Here is a 19349-nt window from a genome sequence, read left to right as displayed (position 1 = left end):
ACACTAACAACAGAAGGAAAACAACTGTGCAAAACACCCTGGAAATAACGTGAATGGGTAGGAGGGTGTACTTCCCAGCAACGAGTCCTTGACGTGCATTTTGACAGCCGGGGGGGGGGGGATGGAGAGAGAGAGAGAGAAGTAGCAACTTGCAAAAATGTATCATAAAACTAAAGGAAAACACACAGACGGATGGCTGGCAGGCAGGCGAGGGGGGGCAGAGAAAGTAATTGCAGGCAGATGAAAAGAGGCTACATTTCGCCATCTAGGAAATGTGGGCAACACTTCCAAGAGAGATAAAGTGAATAAATCTATTACTGATGGTTTATTTTATTTGTATTTATTTTTATTTATTTGTGTTTATAGACTAGAAAGGAAAGGAAAGGAACCTCTCGTGCAAGCACTTGAGTCATTGCTGACTCCTAGAGGGACGCCTGCTTTCGCTGACGTTTTCTTGGCAGACTTTGTAGTGGGGTGGTTTGCCGTTGCCTTCCCCAGTCGTGGTTACCTTTCCCCCAGCTAGCTGGGTACTCATTTTACCGACCTCGGAAGGATGGAAGGCTGAGTTGACCTGAGCCGGCTGCCTGAGAACCAGCTTCCACTGGGATCGAACTCAAGCTGTGGGGAGAGTTTTGGCTGCAGTAACTGCCGCTTACCAATATATCCATAATGCTCTTCTAATGCACAAACACGCTAAACAGTCCCCAGATGTTGTAATCTTTCCTCATAAGGGAGTTGCTCCAACCCCTTGATGCCGTCACTGAAAAATCCTCGCTCCTTATAGCTACCCATCTGTTCTCATGATCTCATGTTTAGCTTATCATTCGGCCCAATTACTGAGTTCTTCTGACGAGCATTTCTGGAGGTTCCACGTGGGTCAAAGATCTGCTTGGGAACCACCCAGGGCCTTTAGTGTGGTGGCTCCCGCCCTATGGAACACTCCTCCAGCTAAGATCAGGTACGTACCTATATTAATTTATCTTTGGCATTTTCATCAGTCTTTTCTTTTCAGGCAAGCATTTCCTGACTGATGAGTACATTCCGATTTCTGTTTTATTGATCTATTTGCTTTTATTGTAACATTTTGTGTTTTGAATTTATTGTACACTGCTCCGATATTTCTCTCGATGTGGAGCAGCGGTGACTGACCAAGAAAGAGATCTTGGGGTTGTGGTGGACACCTCGATGAAAATGTCCACCCAGCGTGCGGCCACTGTAAAGAAGGCGAACTCCAGGTTAGGCATTATTAGGAAAGGAACTGAGAATAAAACGGCCAGTATCATACTGCCTTTACACAAATCTATGGTGCAACCACACTTCGAAAACTGTGTACAGTTTTGGTCAACATAACGAAAAAAAAGAGCTGGAAAAAGTGCAGAAAAGAGCAATGAAAATGATCAACGGACTGGAGCATCTCCCCTATGAGAGAAGGTTATAACAGCTGGGATTGTTCAACTTGGAAAAAAGGAGGCAAAGGGGAGACCTGATAGAGGGGCACAAAATTATGCATGGTGTGGAGAATGCGGACTGCGCAACAGTTCGTCCCTTTCTCACGTAATCCCAGAACATGAGGTTATCCGGTGATGCTGAATGGTGGGAGATTCTTTGCCTCTTCTCCATCTTGTCACATTGCTCTAATTCCACCACCAAAATTTAAATTGCAATCTCCTTGGGCAGGGACCTCTCTCTCACACACAGAGAGAGGGGGGGGGAACCCCTGCATACTGTAGAGAATTCTAGGAAGTGTTGCTCAATCAAAATGTCAGCCAGCCCTGTATGCCACCCTACATGAATGCAGCTAACATCTCCTTCCAGCTGGGGATTGCAAGGGAGCCTTGGCAGTGCGCGCCCCAACATTGATCCCGCCGATCAATGGGAAAGAGTGGCAGGAGCCAAATGTTTTGAGTCAGTCCTTGTCTGCTGTCTCTCTGAAGATCAGTTGCTGCTGGTCCTGCGAGCCATACAGGAGCTCAGCCGATGGACTGAGTTAGCATCTGTCTCCTGCGGGTCTTGTTTTTATCCCTCCTCATCCTGTGGATGATGTGACGGACATAGCTACCAGGCGCTGACATAGTTGATATCCAGGAGGAATCTAAGAAGGAGAGAGCGGCTTTGGGTTCAGAGGACAGGCAGCGAGGACTGGCCAGAGGCAACAATTAAAACCAAACACGAGAGGCAGGGAAGAGATGTTTGGAAAGCAAACCAGAGGAAGAGAAAGTCAAAGAATCTAGTACAGGAACAGACTAAAGCAGGAGGAGAAGAAACTCACAGAGAACAGAGGAGTAAGATAAATGTGTTCGGTTCACGTTTTAATTCGAACGTACCTAATTTCATGCTCTTAAACCAACCTACGAACCGAAACTCGGTCACCCCTCGGATTTTGGACTTCTCAGAATTTTGCAGTGGAGATCTCCAACAAAATGTCTACCCTGAAATGCATGTGTTAGGAAGAAAATGCACTCTGCAATGCATCTATTCATGAAAACAATGTTCAAAATTGCATCATCATCATCATCATCATCATCATCATATTTCTTACCCGCCTCTCAATTTTGATTGAGGCTGTTGTTTTATACTGTTGTTTTATACTTGGAATGGTTTTAATTTTTGTGAACCGCCCAGAGATCTCCGGCTATTGGGTGGTATTGAAATGTAATAAATAAATAAATAAATAAATAAACAACATTAAGTATAAAATACATTAAAAACTGATTAAAACATAGTATACATTGTTAAAACTTCCTAAAAGCATCCTAAAATTCCACTGGACAGGCCTACCGGAAGAAATCAGTCTTTATAGCTTTCTTAAATGCTAAAAGACTGTTAAGTTGACGAATCTCCTATTAGGAAATGACTTGCAAAAAATGACTTGTATTCACGGGTAAAATTGCACCTCAAAATGGATGTATTTGGACGCATGACGTATTAGTAAAATCTACTAGCAAAGGAGTCATGCCTCATTTTGTAGCCCGTTCCACTGTCCCGCAAAGAATGTGCCCCCCCCCCAAAGACTTCTTTGAAATTGAATTCGGTCCAGGCTGAAAAATCCCCCACCCCTGGCCGGAGGGTTCCAGGATGCCAGCTGGATGGTTCGTCTCTGCCTGCTCCTGGCCCTCTGCACGCCTTCTCTGCGCAAGTGCTTTGCAATGAGAGCTCTGGACAGCAATAAGAAGGAGCCACTGTGACAGGAATGCAGATTTGGAAGAAGCAAACATTAGGGAAATGCCCTGTGGAATGTGGTGGTGGTGATAATTAATACTACTACTACTACTACTAACAATAATAATAATAATAATAATAATAATAATAATAATAATAATAATAATAATAAATTATTTCTTACCCGCCTCTCCCTTTGGATCGAGGCGGGGAACAACATTAGTGCAGGAATCAAAACATTTTTTAAAAAATTCATGATTTTACATTAATCTGGGTAGGCCTGCCGGAAAAGGCTAGTTTCAAAGCTGCCTTAAAATCACAGAGGGAGTTAATATTACGAATCTCCGGCAGGCCGTTCCATAATCCAGGGGCGACAGAAGAAAAGGTCCTCTGGGAAAATGATGTCAGCCTAGTCTTGGCTGACTGAAGTAAGTTCTCCCCAGAGGACCTGAGTGTGTGGGGCGGACTGTATGGGAGAAGGCGATCCCGCAGGTAACCTGGACCCAAACCATGTTATGTTAGCCTGAAGTAGAAACCATCGAGTGGAGAAGGATTTCAGTAAAGGGGATGCTTTGGTGTAAGAAGAAGAATGACTCTGGTCTACAAATTGGGCTACCAGCCTGGACTGTTGGAAGGGTTGCTGTCCTGCCTGGAGGAAGCTTCAGTTGGCATCCTTCATAGATCCACGGCTGCTGCCAACCTGTTGGCCTCCTCTTCTCTCAGCCCATGGCCAGCAGTTGAAGTCTACATGAAAAGCTAGGCATTCGGGAACTCATTTCTCTCCTAATATATGCATATTTGTACACATATTTTCCTAACACATGCATTTTTGGGGGGAAGCCCTTCCCCTAATATATTGTGGTTTTGTACATTCTTCCCCCTAATATACACATTTTTCTATGCACTTTCCCCCTAATATACCTGTTTCTGTCTGCATTTTATATATATATTAATATTAATGGAGAACTGCATCACAAAATTCAGAAAAGAGTGGATAATTTTTCATGTATTTTTTTCATTAAGTACAAACACATTTCTCCCCAATAGATGGCCAGCCATCAGGGTATCCAATGGTAGAACAGTGGTGTGGGTATTTGGAATCATAGAATAGCAGAGTTGGAAGGGCCCTACAAGGCCATCAAGTCCAACCCCCTGCTCAATGCAGGAATCTACCCTAAAGCATCCCTGACAGATGGTTGTCCAGCTGCCTCTTGATGGAACGCCTCTCCCAACATGAACCTACCCATACACTGCGCTCAATGTCTAAGGTCCTCCTCCGAGTGCTTACTCCGAGGGAAGCTCAGAGGATGGCAACAAGGGAGAGGGCCTTTTCGGTGGTGGCCCCCCGACTGTGGAATGATCTCCCCAATGAGGCTCGCCTGGCGCCAACGCTGTTATCTTTTAGGCGCCAGGTCAAGACTTTTCTCTTCTCCCAGGCATTTAATGGCATTTAACAATGCTAAGTGTGTTTTTTAACGGACCCCAGAACTGCTGTTTTTAAATGGATACTCGTGTTTTCATACTGTTGTTTTTATGTTTAAGATGGTTTAAAATTTTCTATACTTTTTTAATGTTTACTGTTTTTTAACTTTTGTAAGCCGCCCAGAGAGCTTTGGCTAGGGGGTGGTATATAAACGTAATAAATAAATAAACAAACTTATTTTGCTTTCAGGTTTGGTTTTGGTTTAAGATAGCACTTTTTTCACACTCTTGTCCGGGACCCTCCATTTTGTTTGCCTGGCTTGTGTATGAAATCAGAGGCGGAGGAGTTATTCAGCAAGGTGCGTGGCCTTCTCCCGAAACCCTCTCCAAACTGGCACATGTTGCCACAACAAGCCCTGGCACATGAGGAGAAGCCCAGACGCTGCTCAGTAACAGCCGTCTGGAGGGAAAGATGGTGCCGGAGTGTGTATGTGTACGTGGGGGGGGGGGAGAGCGGGGGGGAGTAGGCAGCAACAGCCAACTCTGCAGCCATTCAGCCTCGCCGCGCGGCTGGTCAATTGCCACTGTTTGATATTTCCGTACGAGCCATCCCCACAAGACGCTCTTCCTGGTGCCAATTTCTCAATCTTCTCGACACCTTCCTCCTCCTCCTTCTTCTTTTTTTTAAAAAAAATGCATGGGGAGGGGGGGAAGCACCACTAATGAGCCAATCTCCACTTGGCAAGCAAACAAACAACTCAATGCCAGGGAGACGGGCCCGAGATCTCCTCTGGCGATGGGGCGACGACCCCCCACGGGGGCTCAATCCGCGTCATCGGGGCACGGGAGAAGAGGAAAACAGCCAGGCCTTGGGGAGCAGGCGAGGGAGGGGAAGGATGAGATGCAGCTCCTTGAATGATGACGCCCTGAGGAGGTCAAAGGAAGTTGTGAATGAGTCCTCCGCTGCTCCCCTCCCTGTGCTGGTGATGAGTCAGGTATTGCTTTGATTCAAGCTTTCTGGCATCCACTCCCCATGGAGCCCTCCTTCTCCTCCTCCTCCTCCTTCTCTTCTCTGGGAAGGCTGCCTTCGCCCTGGCAGGCTGCCACGCTTGCTGCTCCCTCCTACTCCAGCCCCATCTGCCATTGTTTCTCATCATTTTAGGAAACAGTGCAGAGAACAATTAGAAAAGATAACGAGGGAGAATTACATAATTACAGGCCGCTGAATCCAAAGCTCTGCACTCGCTCTCGCTCTCTGGCTCTCCGTCACTCTCCCGGCACAGTTGCAGCTTGGGCCAAATATTCCAAGGGCGAGGCAATTTACGACGGGGCAAAGGTGGGCCCCTGTAATGTTCTCGGCAGGCACTGGCGAGTGACTGCGCCCGGGCCGTGCTCACCCATGCGGAGATAACTTTCCAAACACTGTGGACAAAGAGAATTGGTCATGTTGCCGGCTGAGAGGCAAAGTGGGTCAGGTCATGGCCAATTTTTCCACGGAGAGGGACTCTGTGCCTTTAAGTGCGGCATGAGAGTTAAATGAGGGGTGGGTGAGAGCAACAGGTACTGCTTCTCCATATCTCCAGCTCTTCCTTTATCATCGCATGGGTCTGCTCTGCTTTTACGTTCCACTCCTATGGAAGTCCAGCTGAACTTTGGTAGGAGAATTTCTAACACTAATTCCAGAATTGGAGTGTGCACAGTTTGCCTGGGCTTTTACTTCCTTCCCTGGCTTGGGATCTGCCCCCATTCCCCGCTCTCCATCAAATGGTGCAAAAGCACTCTTGCACAAATGTCACAATGAACAATGCACTGAAAGGATCTTGGTGCAATTGCGGGTACGATTGTGATTACACAATGAGTTTGCTGTGTCAAGGACTTTTGCTGTGTCAAGGACTTTTCCAGGACTGCACGAAAGTGTCGTTAAAACACACACATTCACGATGCAGCTAGACATGGACGTATGCAGCTAGACATGGATGTACCCAGTGCCTGTTTACCCTACCCTGTGCCTGTTTGCATTCTCTTCCCCTCCTTATTGTTTTATTATAGTTTTATTAGAATGTAAGCCTATGCTGCAGGGTCTCGCTATTTACTGTTTTACTCTGTACAGCACCATGTACATTGATGGTGCTATATAAATAAATAAATAAATAAATAATAATAATAATAATAATAATAATAATAATAATAATAATCTGTCCATTTCAGTTTCTCACTTTTCCGGTCTTCCATCCATTCTATCCAATTTGTGATTATTATTATTATTATTAAAGAGTCTGCATGAGGATTTTTACACATTTCGTAAAAAATGGTTGCCCAATATACGCATTCCTGCAAGCAATATTCCCTCATATAATGAGTTTTTGTAACTTATGTTCACTAACATATGTATTCTTGAATGCACCTTCCTCTACTTTATGCATTTTTGCATACATTTTTAAAATCAGAAAATTACACCACAAAATTCAGAGACGTGTGGATTCCGTAAGATAACCGCATTGGTTCGAGATGTCCTAATTAGGGCGGTGTGCATTAAAACGCAAACCAAATGAACTGGTGAGTGCAACGTTATGCACAGGTGTAATGCAGGGTGAGGGGAGAGAAGAGAAGACCGCCCAGAGAGCTCCGGCTATTGGGCGGTATAGAAATGTAATAAATAAATAAATAAATAAATAAATAAATAAGACCCAAACAAACGGGAGGAACTGAAAACTGTGCCAAACTATATCAATGTCTTCATACTTTGGTTCCAATTTGGAAATAAGGCCAGGTAATTTAGGGATAAATTTGGATGAGGGGGATTTTCAAAAGAAACTGCCAATGAAAGCGCAAGTGTGGATGCTGCCATTGTGTTTACTGGGCAGGGGATTGGACCTGGGGAATAAGTGCTGGTAGGACCTCGATACCTGGTCTTTAATCTCCACTTCTGCCCAAAGTGCTGCAAATTACATGCTCTTACCCTGAGTATTCCCAACTACAATACCTGATAGAATGCCTCTCCCAACATGAACCTACCTGTACACTGCGCTCAACCTCCTAAGTCCTCCTCCGGGTGCCTACTCCGAGGGAAGCTCGGAGGACGGCAACAAGGGAGAGGGCCTTTTCTGTGGTGGCCCCCAGACTGTGGAACGATCTCCCCAATGAGGCCCTTCTGGGGCCGACATTGTTATCTTTATGGCGCCAGGTCAAGACTTCCCTCTTCTCCCAGGCATTTAGCAATATGTAATGAGCCTGGGTTTGTTTTTGTATGTTTTAGTAGTTTAAAATTTTTGTATATTGTTTTTAAGTGTTTTTATCCTATGTAAACCGCCCAGAGAGCCTTGGCTATGGGGCAGTATACAAAATAATAATAATAATAATAATAATAATAATAATAATAATAATAATAATATGGTATTAGGGATCTCAAATGGTTGTTGTGTGGATCAGCATGCTGAAGGCTGCAATGGGAGAGGGGGGTGGAAATTTAAAATGCTGCATGTTTATTTAAAATATTTATATCCTGCCTTTCCATGAATCGTGCCCTGAGCAGCTAAGAACAATAATAAACACCAAAAACCTCCGCAACAGAACACTCAAAGAATTAAAAAGAACAGCAAAATAAAAGATCAAAGAATAAAAGCCAATAAACCAACATGTGGGGGTTAAAGCATAACAGAAAAGCAGATCAAATATTAATAAAACAGTATAAACAGTAGTGAGTGCAACACACCAGAGAGGATACATTTTCAAAATATCAAATTTTATGTGCGGGCATGCAGCCATTTTACCAACGGAACGAATAGCGATCGTTTTACTTTACGTGAGTAAAAATTGCTTATGCACCCTAATATGGGAAGAGTTTTCTGAACTGTTGTGATGCAGCCATCACTGATTGCCTTATTGTGCAAGGTGACCACATGAAAAGGAGGTCAGGGCTCCTGTATCTCGAACAGTTGTACTGAAAAGGGGATTTCAGCAGGTGTCATTTGTAGGTGTGCAGCACTTGGTGAAATTCCCTCCTCATCACAACAGTTAAAGCTGCAGGAAGGCAAGGCTCCTGAAGCTTTAACTGTTGCGATGACGAGGGAATTTCACTAAATGCTGCATGCCTACAAATGACACCTGCTGAAATCCCCTTTTCTATTCAATTGTCCTCCTTTCCAAACAGTCACCCCATTTTTGTGCCTTATTGTGCCAAACAGTGCGCTATTCAACCTAGTCTGTTGAGCGATAGCTGGTATTTTGTGCAATACCAAGCTGGTCACTGCTTTTGAGGGGAACCTCGGTAGGGCAGTGCAGCAAGGCGATTGTAAACCACTTAATGAATTAATTTTGAGGACCAGTATATAAATATCATTGGCTAGAAGGGAGGGAGGGAACGACGGAATGAGAGAGAGAGAGAGAGAGAGAGAGAGAGAGAGAGAGAGAGAGAGAGAGGAGCCAGACAAATATTCAGACAAACAAATCAGACATTTTTGTCTTTGCAAGAGTTGCCTATGCATGCTTGCAGATAAATGCAACAAAAAAGGCAACAGCACATTGGGGGAACACTGAAAAATCAGGGGAAAAAATTATTTATTTATTTATTTATTTATTTCATTTTTATACCGCCCAACAGCCGAAGCTCTCTGGGCAGTTCACAAAAATTAAAACCAGGAAAAGCATAAAAACAACCAACCATTTAAAAACACGAATACAAAATACAATATAAAAAGCACAACCAGGATTAAAACCACATAGCAAAAATTGATATAGGTTAGGGTGACCCTATGAAAAGGAGGGCAGGGGCTCCTGCATCTTTTAACAGTTGTATTGAAAAGGGAATTTCAGCAGGTGTCATTTGTATATATGGAGAACCTGGTGAAATTTCCTCTTCATCACATCAGTTAAAGCTGCAGGTGCCCTGCCCTCTTTTGTATCTGGTCACTCTAGTCTAGCTCCTGCAGCTTTAAATGCTGTGATGAGGAGGGAATTTCACCAGGTTCTCCATATATACAAATGACACCTGCTGAAATTCCCTTTTCTATGCAACTGTTAAAGATACAGGAACCCTGTCCTCCTTTTCATATGGTCACCCTAATATAGGTTAAAATATGGAATTAAAACAGCAAAGTTTAAATTTAAGTTAATTAAGTCTTAAAATACTGAGAAAATAAAAAGGTCTTCAGCTGGTGATGAAAGGAGTACAGTGCTTTGCACCTCCTGAATAGAGTGACCATATGAAAAGGAGGACAGGGCGCCTGTATTTTTAACAGTTGCATAGAAAAGGGAATTTCAGCAGGTGTCATTCGTATATATGGAGAACCTGATGAAACTCCCTCTCCATCACAACAGTTACAGGTGCAGGAGCTATACTAGAGTGACCAGATTTATTTATTTATTTATTTATTTATTGCATTTCTATACCGCCCAATAACCGAAGCTATTGTTTTAAAAGAGGGCAAGGCACCTGCAGCTTTAACTGTGGTGATGAAGAGGGAATTTCACCAGGTTCCCCATATATACAAATGACCCCTGCTGAAATTCCCTTTTCAATACAACTGTTAAAGATACAGGAGCCCTGTCCTCCTTTTCATAGGGTCACCCTACTCCTGAAGCTACGGCACACTCGAGCTGCATTGCAAGCGCACTGTTCCAACCTGGCGTAGGTGAGGACAGCCGGGTTGCAACAGCCAAACTGACATTTCAAGTTCAGCCCATCTGGCTTCAGCTGCTCGAACAAGGCAGCCTTTGAGTCAGCTCTGCAAGCCCCCAGGGAGACTTATCCAATGGTACCTGACTAGGAGGATAAGGCCTGCTGTGTGCCAACCACAGGCAACCCAGCTGTCAGCTACCAGCCGAATCAAAAGGATCTGATCGCAACCTTACACGCTGTAACAAATCTGTCTGCTCAGGCCTTCCCAGTGAGGGCAGGAGGCAGGCAGGCAGGCAGGCAGGCAGTCTTCAAATTCCCTGCTGTTAAAACCAGGCCAGATACCTTGAGTGTTAAGTAGGACGACCATATGAAAAGGAGGACAGGGCCAATATATCTTTACCAGTTGTGTAGAAAAGGGAATTTCAGCAGGTGCCCTTTGTATGCATGCAGCACCTGGTGAATTTCCCCCTTCATCACAACAGTTAAAATTACAGGAGCTATACTGGAGTGACCACATATAAAAGAGGGCAGGATTTCTGCAGCTTTAACTGTTGTGATAAAGATGGAATTTCACCAGGTGCTGCATGCATACAAATGACACCTGCTGAAATTCTCCTTTAAATACAGCTGTTAAAGACGCAGGAGCCCTGTCCTCCTTTTCATAGTGTCACCCTAGTGTTAGGTAATAAGGGAAAGGCCCAACCACTCAGGGTTTGCAGGGGCCACCCCGCAAACGCGGCCCATGTAAACGTCTTGGTTGCAGAACCAGAGGTAGAGTTTTCCCAAGAAACTTTATTGGTAGTCAATTTAGGACAGACAAAATTGGCGGGGCGGGGAGATTTCTTCATTGACTGATGGCAGCCTCCTTCCCCAGCCTGATGCCCTCAAAATATATTGATTGATTGATTGATTGGGTCTTTATCCCACTCTTCAGCAAAATGGGCTACTGGAGTGGTGTTCATGCAATCAGTTGAAGGAAATCTAAAAAAAAAAAAATCTAAAAAGACATGACACACAAGGAAAAAGGGATGGGAAGGGAAGAGGAAAAAGTTAAGCTGTCTTTCAGCAGGACCGGTGGAATGGCTTGAATGCACACAGAGTCCTCCATGCGATTGTCAACCCTGATTTATCCAGGGAATGCAAGTCTAACCTCCTCCAGGCTTCCCACCTTAACACCGGGAGGTCAGCAACTGTGTGGGCAGGACTGGCACACACAGGTGGGGCCTTGAGCACAGCCCCATGGCCCTAACCTGCATCACTATGCCCTGCTTGGCCAGAACACCTCAGCAGGGCTCGTGTGGTCCTCCTGTTCCACTACAGCATGTAATCTCAGGCATTCGTAGAACAATTGAGAGACGCAATAATGAAAGCGAAGCAAAGGATGGAAAGTGTGTGTGTGTGTGTGTGTGTGTGTGAAATACATAGTTTTGAAACCTGGACAGTACTGAGAGCCTGTTTCCATGGCAACCTTTTGTACTTACAGTAGCTCCGACATGGGCCTGTTTTTAATCAGTGGCAGCATTCGCCCATCGAGTGTAGGCTCAGGTCTGTGCGTCCTTCCCACAGATCAACACCCTGGCAGACAGACCCAGGTGCCCACAGAGCTCAGAATGGGTTTTTCGTATGAGAAAGGTCTCAGAGGTGACAGCGGCTGAAGCGTGAGCTGGCTGATTAGTGATTCTTCACTCGACGAGGCCAGCAATGCTCACAGGAAGTGCGGTCGCCTTGCAACCTTTGCCATGCTTCTCATTTCACTACTCCCAGTGGAGTGGACTACCTAGGTTCAGCCTAGTTGCAATGTGGGGTGGCCCACTAGGGGCTTGATAAACAACCAAGGGCCTTCCTAGACGAGGGTTTAGCCCGGTGCGAGGCCCAGGCTCCCTGCTGTGTGTGCAGATGACGCACAGGGGATCCCGGGGTCAGGACGGGCTAAACCCTCCCTTGACCCGGGATAACTGGATCCGCTTGTGGCCTGGCTATTCTGCTGAGCCCGGGGCTGCGGAAGGTCTAGTTAGTTCCGTGGCTTTTCCCGGCTGCTCGCTTACACGCGAGTAGCCGGGAAAAGCAGCGGACGGGCTGCAGCGCTCCATAGGCGTGCTGTGCCCATCAGGCTGGGGGGGGCGAATCACCAGGGGGGGAGATGGGGGCCAGGGGGGAAGATCATCGGACATGGTGGATGGGGGGGGGGGGAGGAGAATGTGGACAGGGCAACCAGATCGGGGATGTGGGGGAAGGAGAATGGGGACAGGGCAACCAGATCGGGGACGGGGGGACGGAAGAATATTTTTTTTAAAAATAAAAACACCTGGCTCCTGCGTTGCTGCTGGTGCTTTAAAAATAAAAAAAATGGCGGCCGCGACAGCTCTCCTCCAGAGCTCGTCACGGCTCACGTGTGCATAAGGTCGAGAGCTCGCGTTAGTCATAACACGAATTCTCCCCTCCTCTCCCACGGATTTTCGACTGGGTCTAGCAAGGCCCCAAGTCTCACCACCCACCCAGCACTGCAAGAATGTGGAGGAGGAAGCCAACGTCCCACACACGTAAGGCCACGATATCTCATTCAAAGGGATCAGCAGAACAGACCATTTGCCAGACAAACACCCCCAACAGAGAAGGACCTTCTCTGTCCTCATCGCTGTGGGGCTACCCTTCTTGAACAGTGGTTGTTCCTACGAACTCACATTTTCAGAGCCAAGATTGCTCATTCCTAGCGTGAAAAGGAGGGCAGGGCTCCTGCATCTTTAACAGTTGTATTGAAAAGGGAATTTCAGCAGGTGCTTTTTGTAGGCATGCAGCACCTGGTGAAATCCCCTCTTCATCACAACAGTCAAAGCTGCAGGAGCCCTGCTCTCTTTCATATCTGGTCACGCTAGTATAGCTAGAGCAGCTTTAACTGTTGTGATGAAGAGGAAATTTCACCAGGTTCCCCATATATACAAAGGACACCTGCTGAAATTCCCTTTTCAATGCAACTGTTAAAGATGCAGGAGCCCTGCCCTCCTTTTTATATGGTCACCCTACTCATTCCTGCACCCCAACCAGAAGATGTCAATCCATCAAGGACCTGCAGTCCAAGCAGCTACGAAAAGGTACTTGCAGGATCAAGACCTCGCTATGTCCATAGTAAGGTGGCCATGTGTCCCACATTACAGGAAATGGTCCTCTCTTTGAAGCCATTCTCTATTTGAAGGGTGGTCCAGACCATGCCCAGCTTCAAGGTAAAATCTCAAAGGAAGGGAGAGCAACTTGTGGCCTTCCAGATCTCCTTGCCTACAACTCCCATGATCCCTCACCATTCACTGTGCTGGCTAGGGTTGATAGGAGTTGTAGGTCAATACATCTGGAGGGCCACAAGTTGTCCATCCTTGCTGTAGACTATATTAGCCTACTTCTTGGAAGAGTATCCCGCATTCCCCTGATGACATGCCAGGGCCCTACAACCTGCTGGGTTAATCCAGACACTCTACAATGCCTCCTGGGCTAACCTTGCATTCCCCAGTTTTTCTAGATGGCTGCTCAGTGCACAGAACTCACCTGATTTGCCCTGCCATCAGATCTGCCAGATCTCCTGAGACTCAGGTTTAGGGGCTTCATTCACAGGCCCAACTAGTTGGGCACCCTTGAGGGCTTCTTTTAAGTGTGCAGATGTGACAGAAGAGCTGCCATTTTTCTGTCTGTGGTGAATACTGCACATGTAACTTGCGCCAACGGGGCTATTTCACAAGGCGCCTACACCCCTCAAGCTGGGTGCAGGACTAGTGGGTTATTCTTGCCCACATCGGTGCTAACCTGCTCAACAGAGATGGGTGTGGAGATTGAGAAATCACTTTAAAAATTATCTCACCCATCTTTAACAGGAGGTCTTCAATTGTCAACGCACAAACCTAGGTTGTTGTCTCATTCTCAGATCTTTCTGGACATTCACATCTCTATCTCTACTCCTTTTTACCACGGGCCCTGCTCCTTTACGGCTGTACCATGCTGCCAGATAACAGATTTTTGACTTTCAAGGATTGACAGGGCTGTGACATCAGCAGCCCCTGCCTTATGACATCACGAACCCTTACTTGCGACATCACAAAGCCCTGACACCTAAGGTTGTCAGACAGCTGGCAACCCTAGCTCCTGGGCCTGTGGGACCCAACGACAAATGAAACAGGCCCACACAGAAATCCTGATTGCTAAAGTGGCATAGCAAATTCACCTCTTGGCCACCCCAGGCATGGCCAAGACTCTTGTCAGCAACAACACTGTAGGTAAGTGTACACCGCCATGAGGGAAGGAAGGTGACCCTGGTGAATGAAGGCCCTTGTTTGCTCTTTGGCAGATGATAGAGAACAGGAGGCAAAGCCACTTGGATGGTTACAGCAGAGAGGTTGTTCTCTGTGGCCCTTCGCAGCTGCCCTAGTTAATTTGCCTGCCAATTTTAGGGAACAAGACACCGGACCAATATATTCTGGATTATATGACAAGATTATTCTCTTTGCCCGGCCTTGATCTATTCTTCTTAGTCCCCAGTAGGGCGCAAAATTCTAAAGAGGGGCACAAAGGATGGCGCAACGGAGGAAGCAGAAACACAAGAAGAGAGGAAACTTGCCCATATAAAGTTTTATAGAAAGACCCCCCCCCACCCCCACCCTGACTCTAAAAGTCGCCCTGGTTGAGCTGCTGGCTTCAAACTCTTTAAGCTGGGTCTGTGAAGTCGTAGACTTGCACGTTGAAATAGGGTGACCATATGAAAAGGAGGACAGGGCTCCTGTATCTTTAACAGTTGTATTGAAAAGGAAATTTCAGCAGGTGTCCTTTGTATATATTGAGAACCTGGTGAAATTCCCTCTTCATCACACCAGGTAAAGCTGCAGGTGCCCTGCCCTCTTTTAAATCTGGTCACTCTAGTATAGCTCCTGCACCTTTAACTGTTGTGATGAAGAGGGAATGTCACCAGGTTCTCCATATATACAAAGGACACCTGCTGAAATTCCCTTTTATATGCAACTGTTAAAGATACAGGAGCCTTGTCCTCCTTTTCATATGGTCACCCTAGTTGAAAAGCAGGCTTGAGGAGTTGGTAGAAAGCTATCAATGGTTACTAGTCAGGCTGGTCACCGCTACACCTAGGGGGGACCACATTACACCAGTTTTAAAATCTCTTCACTGGCTGCCAATTAGATTCCGGGCGAAGTATAAAGTGTTGGTTATTACCTTTAAAGCCCTACATGGTTTGGGTCTAGGTTACCTGCGGGATCGCCTTCTCCCGTACAATCCGCCCTGCACACTCAGGTCCTCTGGGAAGAACTTCCTTCAGTCATCAAAAACTAGGCTGACAACCATTACCCAGAGGACCTTCTCTTCTGCCGCTCCCAGATTGTGGAATGGCCTGCTGGGAGAGATTCACCAACTTAATAGTCTTTTTGAATTCAAGAAGGCTATAAAGACGGATCTCTTCCGGCAGGCCTACCCAGTCAAATTTTAAGATATTTGACTGTTATTTTAATATTAGTTTTATATGTTTTAATCAGTTTCATGTATTTTCTTCTTTTCATGTGGTCACCCTAGGCTTAGCGTGTTGTCTGAATGGGCCCAATGTTGTCTAATTTTGGCAAGTCACACATTTATGGCCAAAACCAGCCTACAACCATACATGGCAGGTTACTAAGGACTTTTGAAGCCTCCTGGACTTGATGAAGCCTTCAGAAACAGGGGGATTGTCAAGAACCTGTAATACCACAATACATTGCTGGGTACGTCCCATCAAGCTTTCTGGATCATTCTAGTGGATACACAGCTGGTCTGTTGACATTTATGAAATATGAATCATTATTACAAAAGTGCTCTCTCCAGCCCAATATTATTACAATATGAATGCCAATATAAAATAAAAGGACCTCACTTTTCAAGTAGATTTGTGGAAACAAAACAAAAAAGATAATTCCTTTGTCAACCTTTATATATTCATGTATTCATTTCGAGTATTTGCAGGAGTCGAAGGAACATTCCCTAGTTACTGCTTTTCACTGTCAAACCAATACAATTTTAGCTGTCACTAGAAGATTTAGTACCAAAAATGCATTGCTTCTTCTGTGTCTTTGTCAAAGTAATTCGAAGTAATACAGTAAATTTTCAGTAGAACCCCAAAAATAAAAAAAATAAAAAACCACCCTATTATCTGATAGGCTATCTCCACAATCTCTTAACTGAACTTAACAACAACCCTATTAGAGATGACAAAAATGAAATGTCTAGTGTTTAAGAACATAAGAAGAGTCCTGCTGGATCATAGAATCATAGAATAGCAGAGTTGGAAGGGACCTACAAGGCCATCGAGTCCAACCCCCTGCTCAATGCAGGAATGCACCTTAAAGCATCCCTGACAGATGGTTGACCAGCTGGCTCTTGAATGCCTCTAGTCAATCTACTCCAGTACTCTGTTCACACAGTGGCCAACCAGCCATTAGCCAGGGACCAACAAGCAGGACATGGTGAAACAGCACCCTCCCACCCATGTCCCCCAGCAACTAGTGTATACAGACCTAAGTCCTCTCTAGTCCAACGTCCTGGTTCCACAGTGCCCCAGTAGATGTCCTTGGGAATTCCGCAGGCAGGACCTGAGCACAAGACCACCTTCCTGCTGTTGTTCCCCAGCAACTGGTATTGAGAGGCCTCTAATCCTGTGTTAATATACAACCCTCATGACTGCTAGCCATTGGTGGTCTAATTCTCCATGAATTTGTCTAATCTCCCTTCTAAGCTGTCCAAGTTTGTGGCCATTGCCAGAGTTCGTAGCAGAAGACTCCATAACTTAATTATGGGCTATGTGAAGAAATACTTCCTTTTGCCTATCATGGGATAACTCCCAGATTCTAGAGTTCTGAAAAAGGGAGGAAAATGTTACCTTTAACCACTTTCTCAACACCTTGCCAAATTTCATGTCCCCTCTTTCTTACCTTTCTTCTGAACTAAACAGCCCCGAAATGATGTAACCCTACATGTAATAACCTTTCTGTGTAAAGGAGTTGTTCCAGCCCCCTGATCATGTCAGTTGCTTTTTTAGTTCCTGCACATTTTATTTATTATTTTAATTATTATTTAAAAAAAATTCTAACCCACCTCTCCATCCTGTTCGAGGAGGGAACAACAGCATAAAACACATAAAACATTAATCAAAAAACAATATACATTGTTTAAATTTCCTAAAAGCATACTAAAAGCATACTAAAAGCATACTAAAAGCATACTAAAATTCCACTGGATTTTCCAGATCAATGGCACCTTTTTTGAGGTGCAGCGACGATAACTGTACGGAGTATTCCAATTTTATTTAGCTGTAAGGGGCAACACTGCACAGACTGAAGAGCTCAGAGGCCATTTATTTATTTATGCCACTTCTATCCCACCCTTCTTCAAAAAAAGCGGCTTATATGCGGTTCCCAGATGTTCTCCATACCATACCATACTTCTTTATTGTGATCCATAGATCCAGGAAAAAACAAGAATCAAACATGAAACATAAAGTTAGAGCTACTATCAACTTTTATCTAATACACAGAGAGCTCTAATCCTGGCCACCACTGTAAGAAATTTAGCAACAGCCAAAGTTACTTTTGAGGACTTATCTTCCAACAGAAACTTAACATAAAATTTGTCTGAACTTCTGGACAGTTTACTCAACAATGGGGTGATCATACCAGACGTTCTCCTCTATGGACATCTTACAGGGCCACACCTGCTTCCCTTGCATAGCAGAACTGCGTCCAGAGACTTCATACCACTCTCTGCCTTGTTTCGTGATGGGAAAGACACGTCGAGCCTGCCCACAGGCACATCGGAGAGATACATGTGCATGAAACCCGCACTAACATCAGAGACTCCTTAACTTCTCATTATTGTGGTTATCATTCCAAAATAATTGCCCTTTCCAAATCTCTCAAAGCAAACAGCCAAATAAATATTCAGGGACTTCTTTGCTCTACCCTTTGAGCATCTTAAAACCCTCCTAGCTCAAGTTAGGTATGAAACACCGTCTGCAAAAGCCCGCTCAGGTTGCTGCTCTCCTATGGGCCTGTCAAGTCGCACAGGTTCGAGGAGATCGAGGGAAATAACATTATGACAGGGCAACCACGATCTCTAAACTATAAAAGAAAACTCTACCCTCCACGTCGCCTCCTTCAGAAAAGCCAGACCAGTCAGGGTTCTCGTTGCACTCCTGTCTCTGAACTAACCAGCTTGAAACTACCTAAGAGGCTCTGACAGGTAATTTATACCAGGCGAGAGGATAGCAATTTCACTGTCCAAGGGAAAGATATCCAGGTGGATCGGAAAATACTTACACCTGCGAAACAGGAGTTTAATATGATAACAATTCCAAGAGACCAGAGTAAGTAATTTTCTCTATGCCGCTTTCCCCCCCTTTACCGTCAGCTGCCAGCAAACATTTACTTAGCTTGGTTTTGGTTTGTTTTTTATTTTGGATGGGAAAAATGGGCGAAATACAAAGAAAAAAGCTCCAATGAATCTCGGTGGAATAAATCAAAGATCTCACCCATGAAGGGTGATTATGTGTCTCCGGCTTGCGCACAAGGACCTCCAGCCATTTGTCCGTCCTCTCACACCTGCTTGTGAATTATGGCCTCTTCCGTGCACGCTCATGAAAAAAAAAATCAGCATGTTTATCTCTGGAGATGAAAATTGGCCTTTGAAACACAATTTGGCTCAGAAAGGGACAGGGTGCAAGCAAAGGAATCGTAAGACAGATGGTTTTATTTGTCTGTGCGTTCTAATCTCAAATCCTTCTCAGAGTGGAGTTGGGGAGTTGATGCATTTACTGGAGATGCTGCCTCCTCTGAAAAATATTCAACACCGTTTTCAACATAGCAATATTGCTTCCTGACTTATTTTGCTTTACATCCCTGGCTCGTTTTAGGCCTCAAGGTAAATACAACCATGCTCCAGTCATAGGGTGACTATATGAAAAGGAGGACAAGGTTCCAGTATCTTTAACAGTTAAAGCTGTAGGAGCCCTGTTCTCTTTTGTATCTGGTCTCTCTTGGCAAGGCTCCTGCAGCTTTAATTGTTGTGATGAAGAGGGAATTTCACCAGGTGCTGCATGCATACAAAGGACACCTGCTGAAATTCCCTTTTCTCTACAACTGTT

At 45.1% G+C, this 19349-nt stretch overlaps 1 protein-coding gene across 4 annotated transcripts in view; it reads right to left on the bottom strand.

The window, feature by feature from the left end:
- PLXNA4 (plexin A4) overlaps positions 1 to 19349 on the bottom strand; it is a 695664-nt gene that overhangs the window by 579027 nt on the left and 97288 nt on the right. Inside the window, exon 3 of one of the 4 annotated variants that reach the window (XM_063134642.1) lies at positions 5320 to 5338. The exons of the other annotated variants lie outside the window; for them this stretch is intronic. Coding sequence (XP_062990712.1) covers positions 5320 to 5338 — 19 coding nt within the window. The remainder of the gene's footprint in view (positions 1 to 5319; positions 5339 to 19349) is intronic. 4 annotated transcript variants of the gene reach the window in all.

This window comes from Elgaria multicarinata, chromosome 9 (genome assembly GCF_023053635.1).
Source record: "Elgaria multicarinata webbii isolate HBS135686 ecotype San Diego chromosome 9, rElgMul1.1.pri, whole genome shotgun sequence".
In the NCBI taxonomy this organism is placed as follows: domain Eukaryota; kingdom Metazoa; phylum Chordata; class Lepidosauria; order Squamata; family Anguidae; genus Elgaria; species Elgaria multicarinata.
Note: the sequence above shows the minus strand (reverse complement) of the source record. Positions and strands in the feature narration are given on the sequence as shown.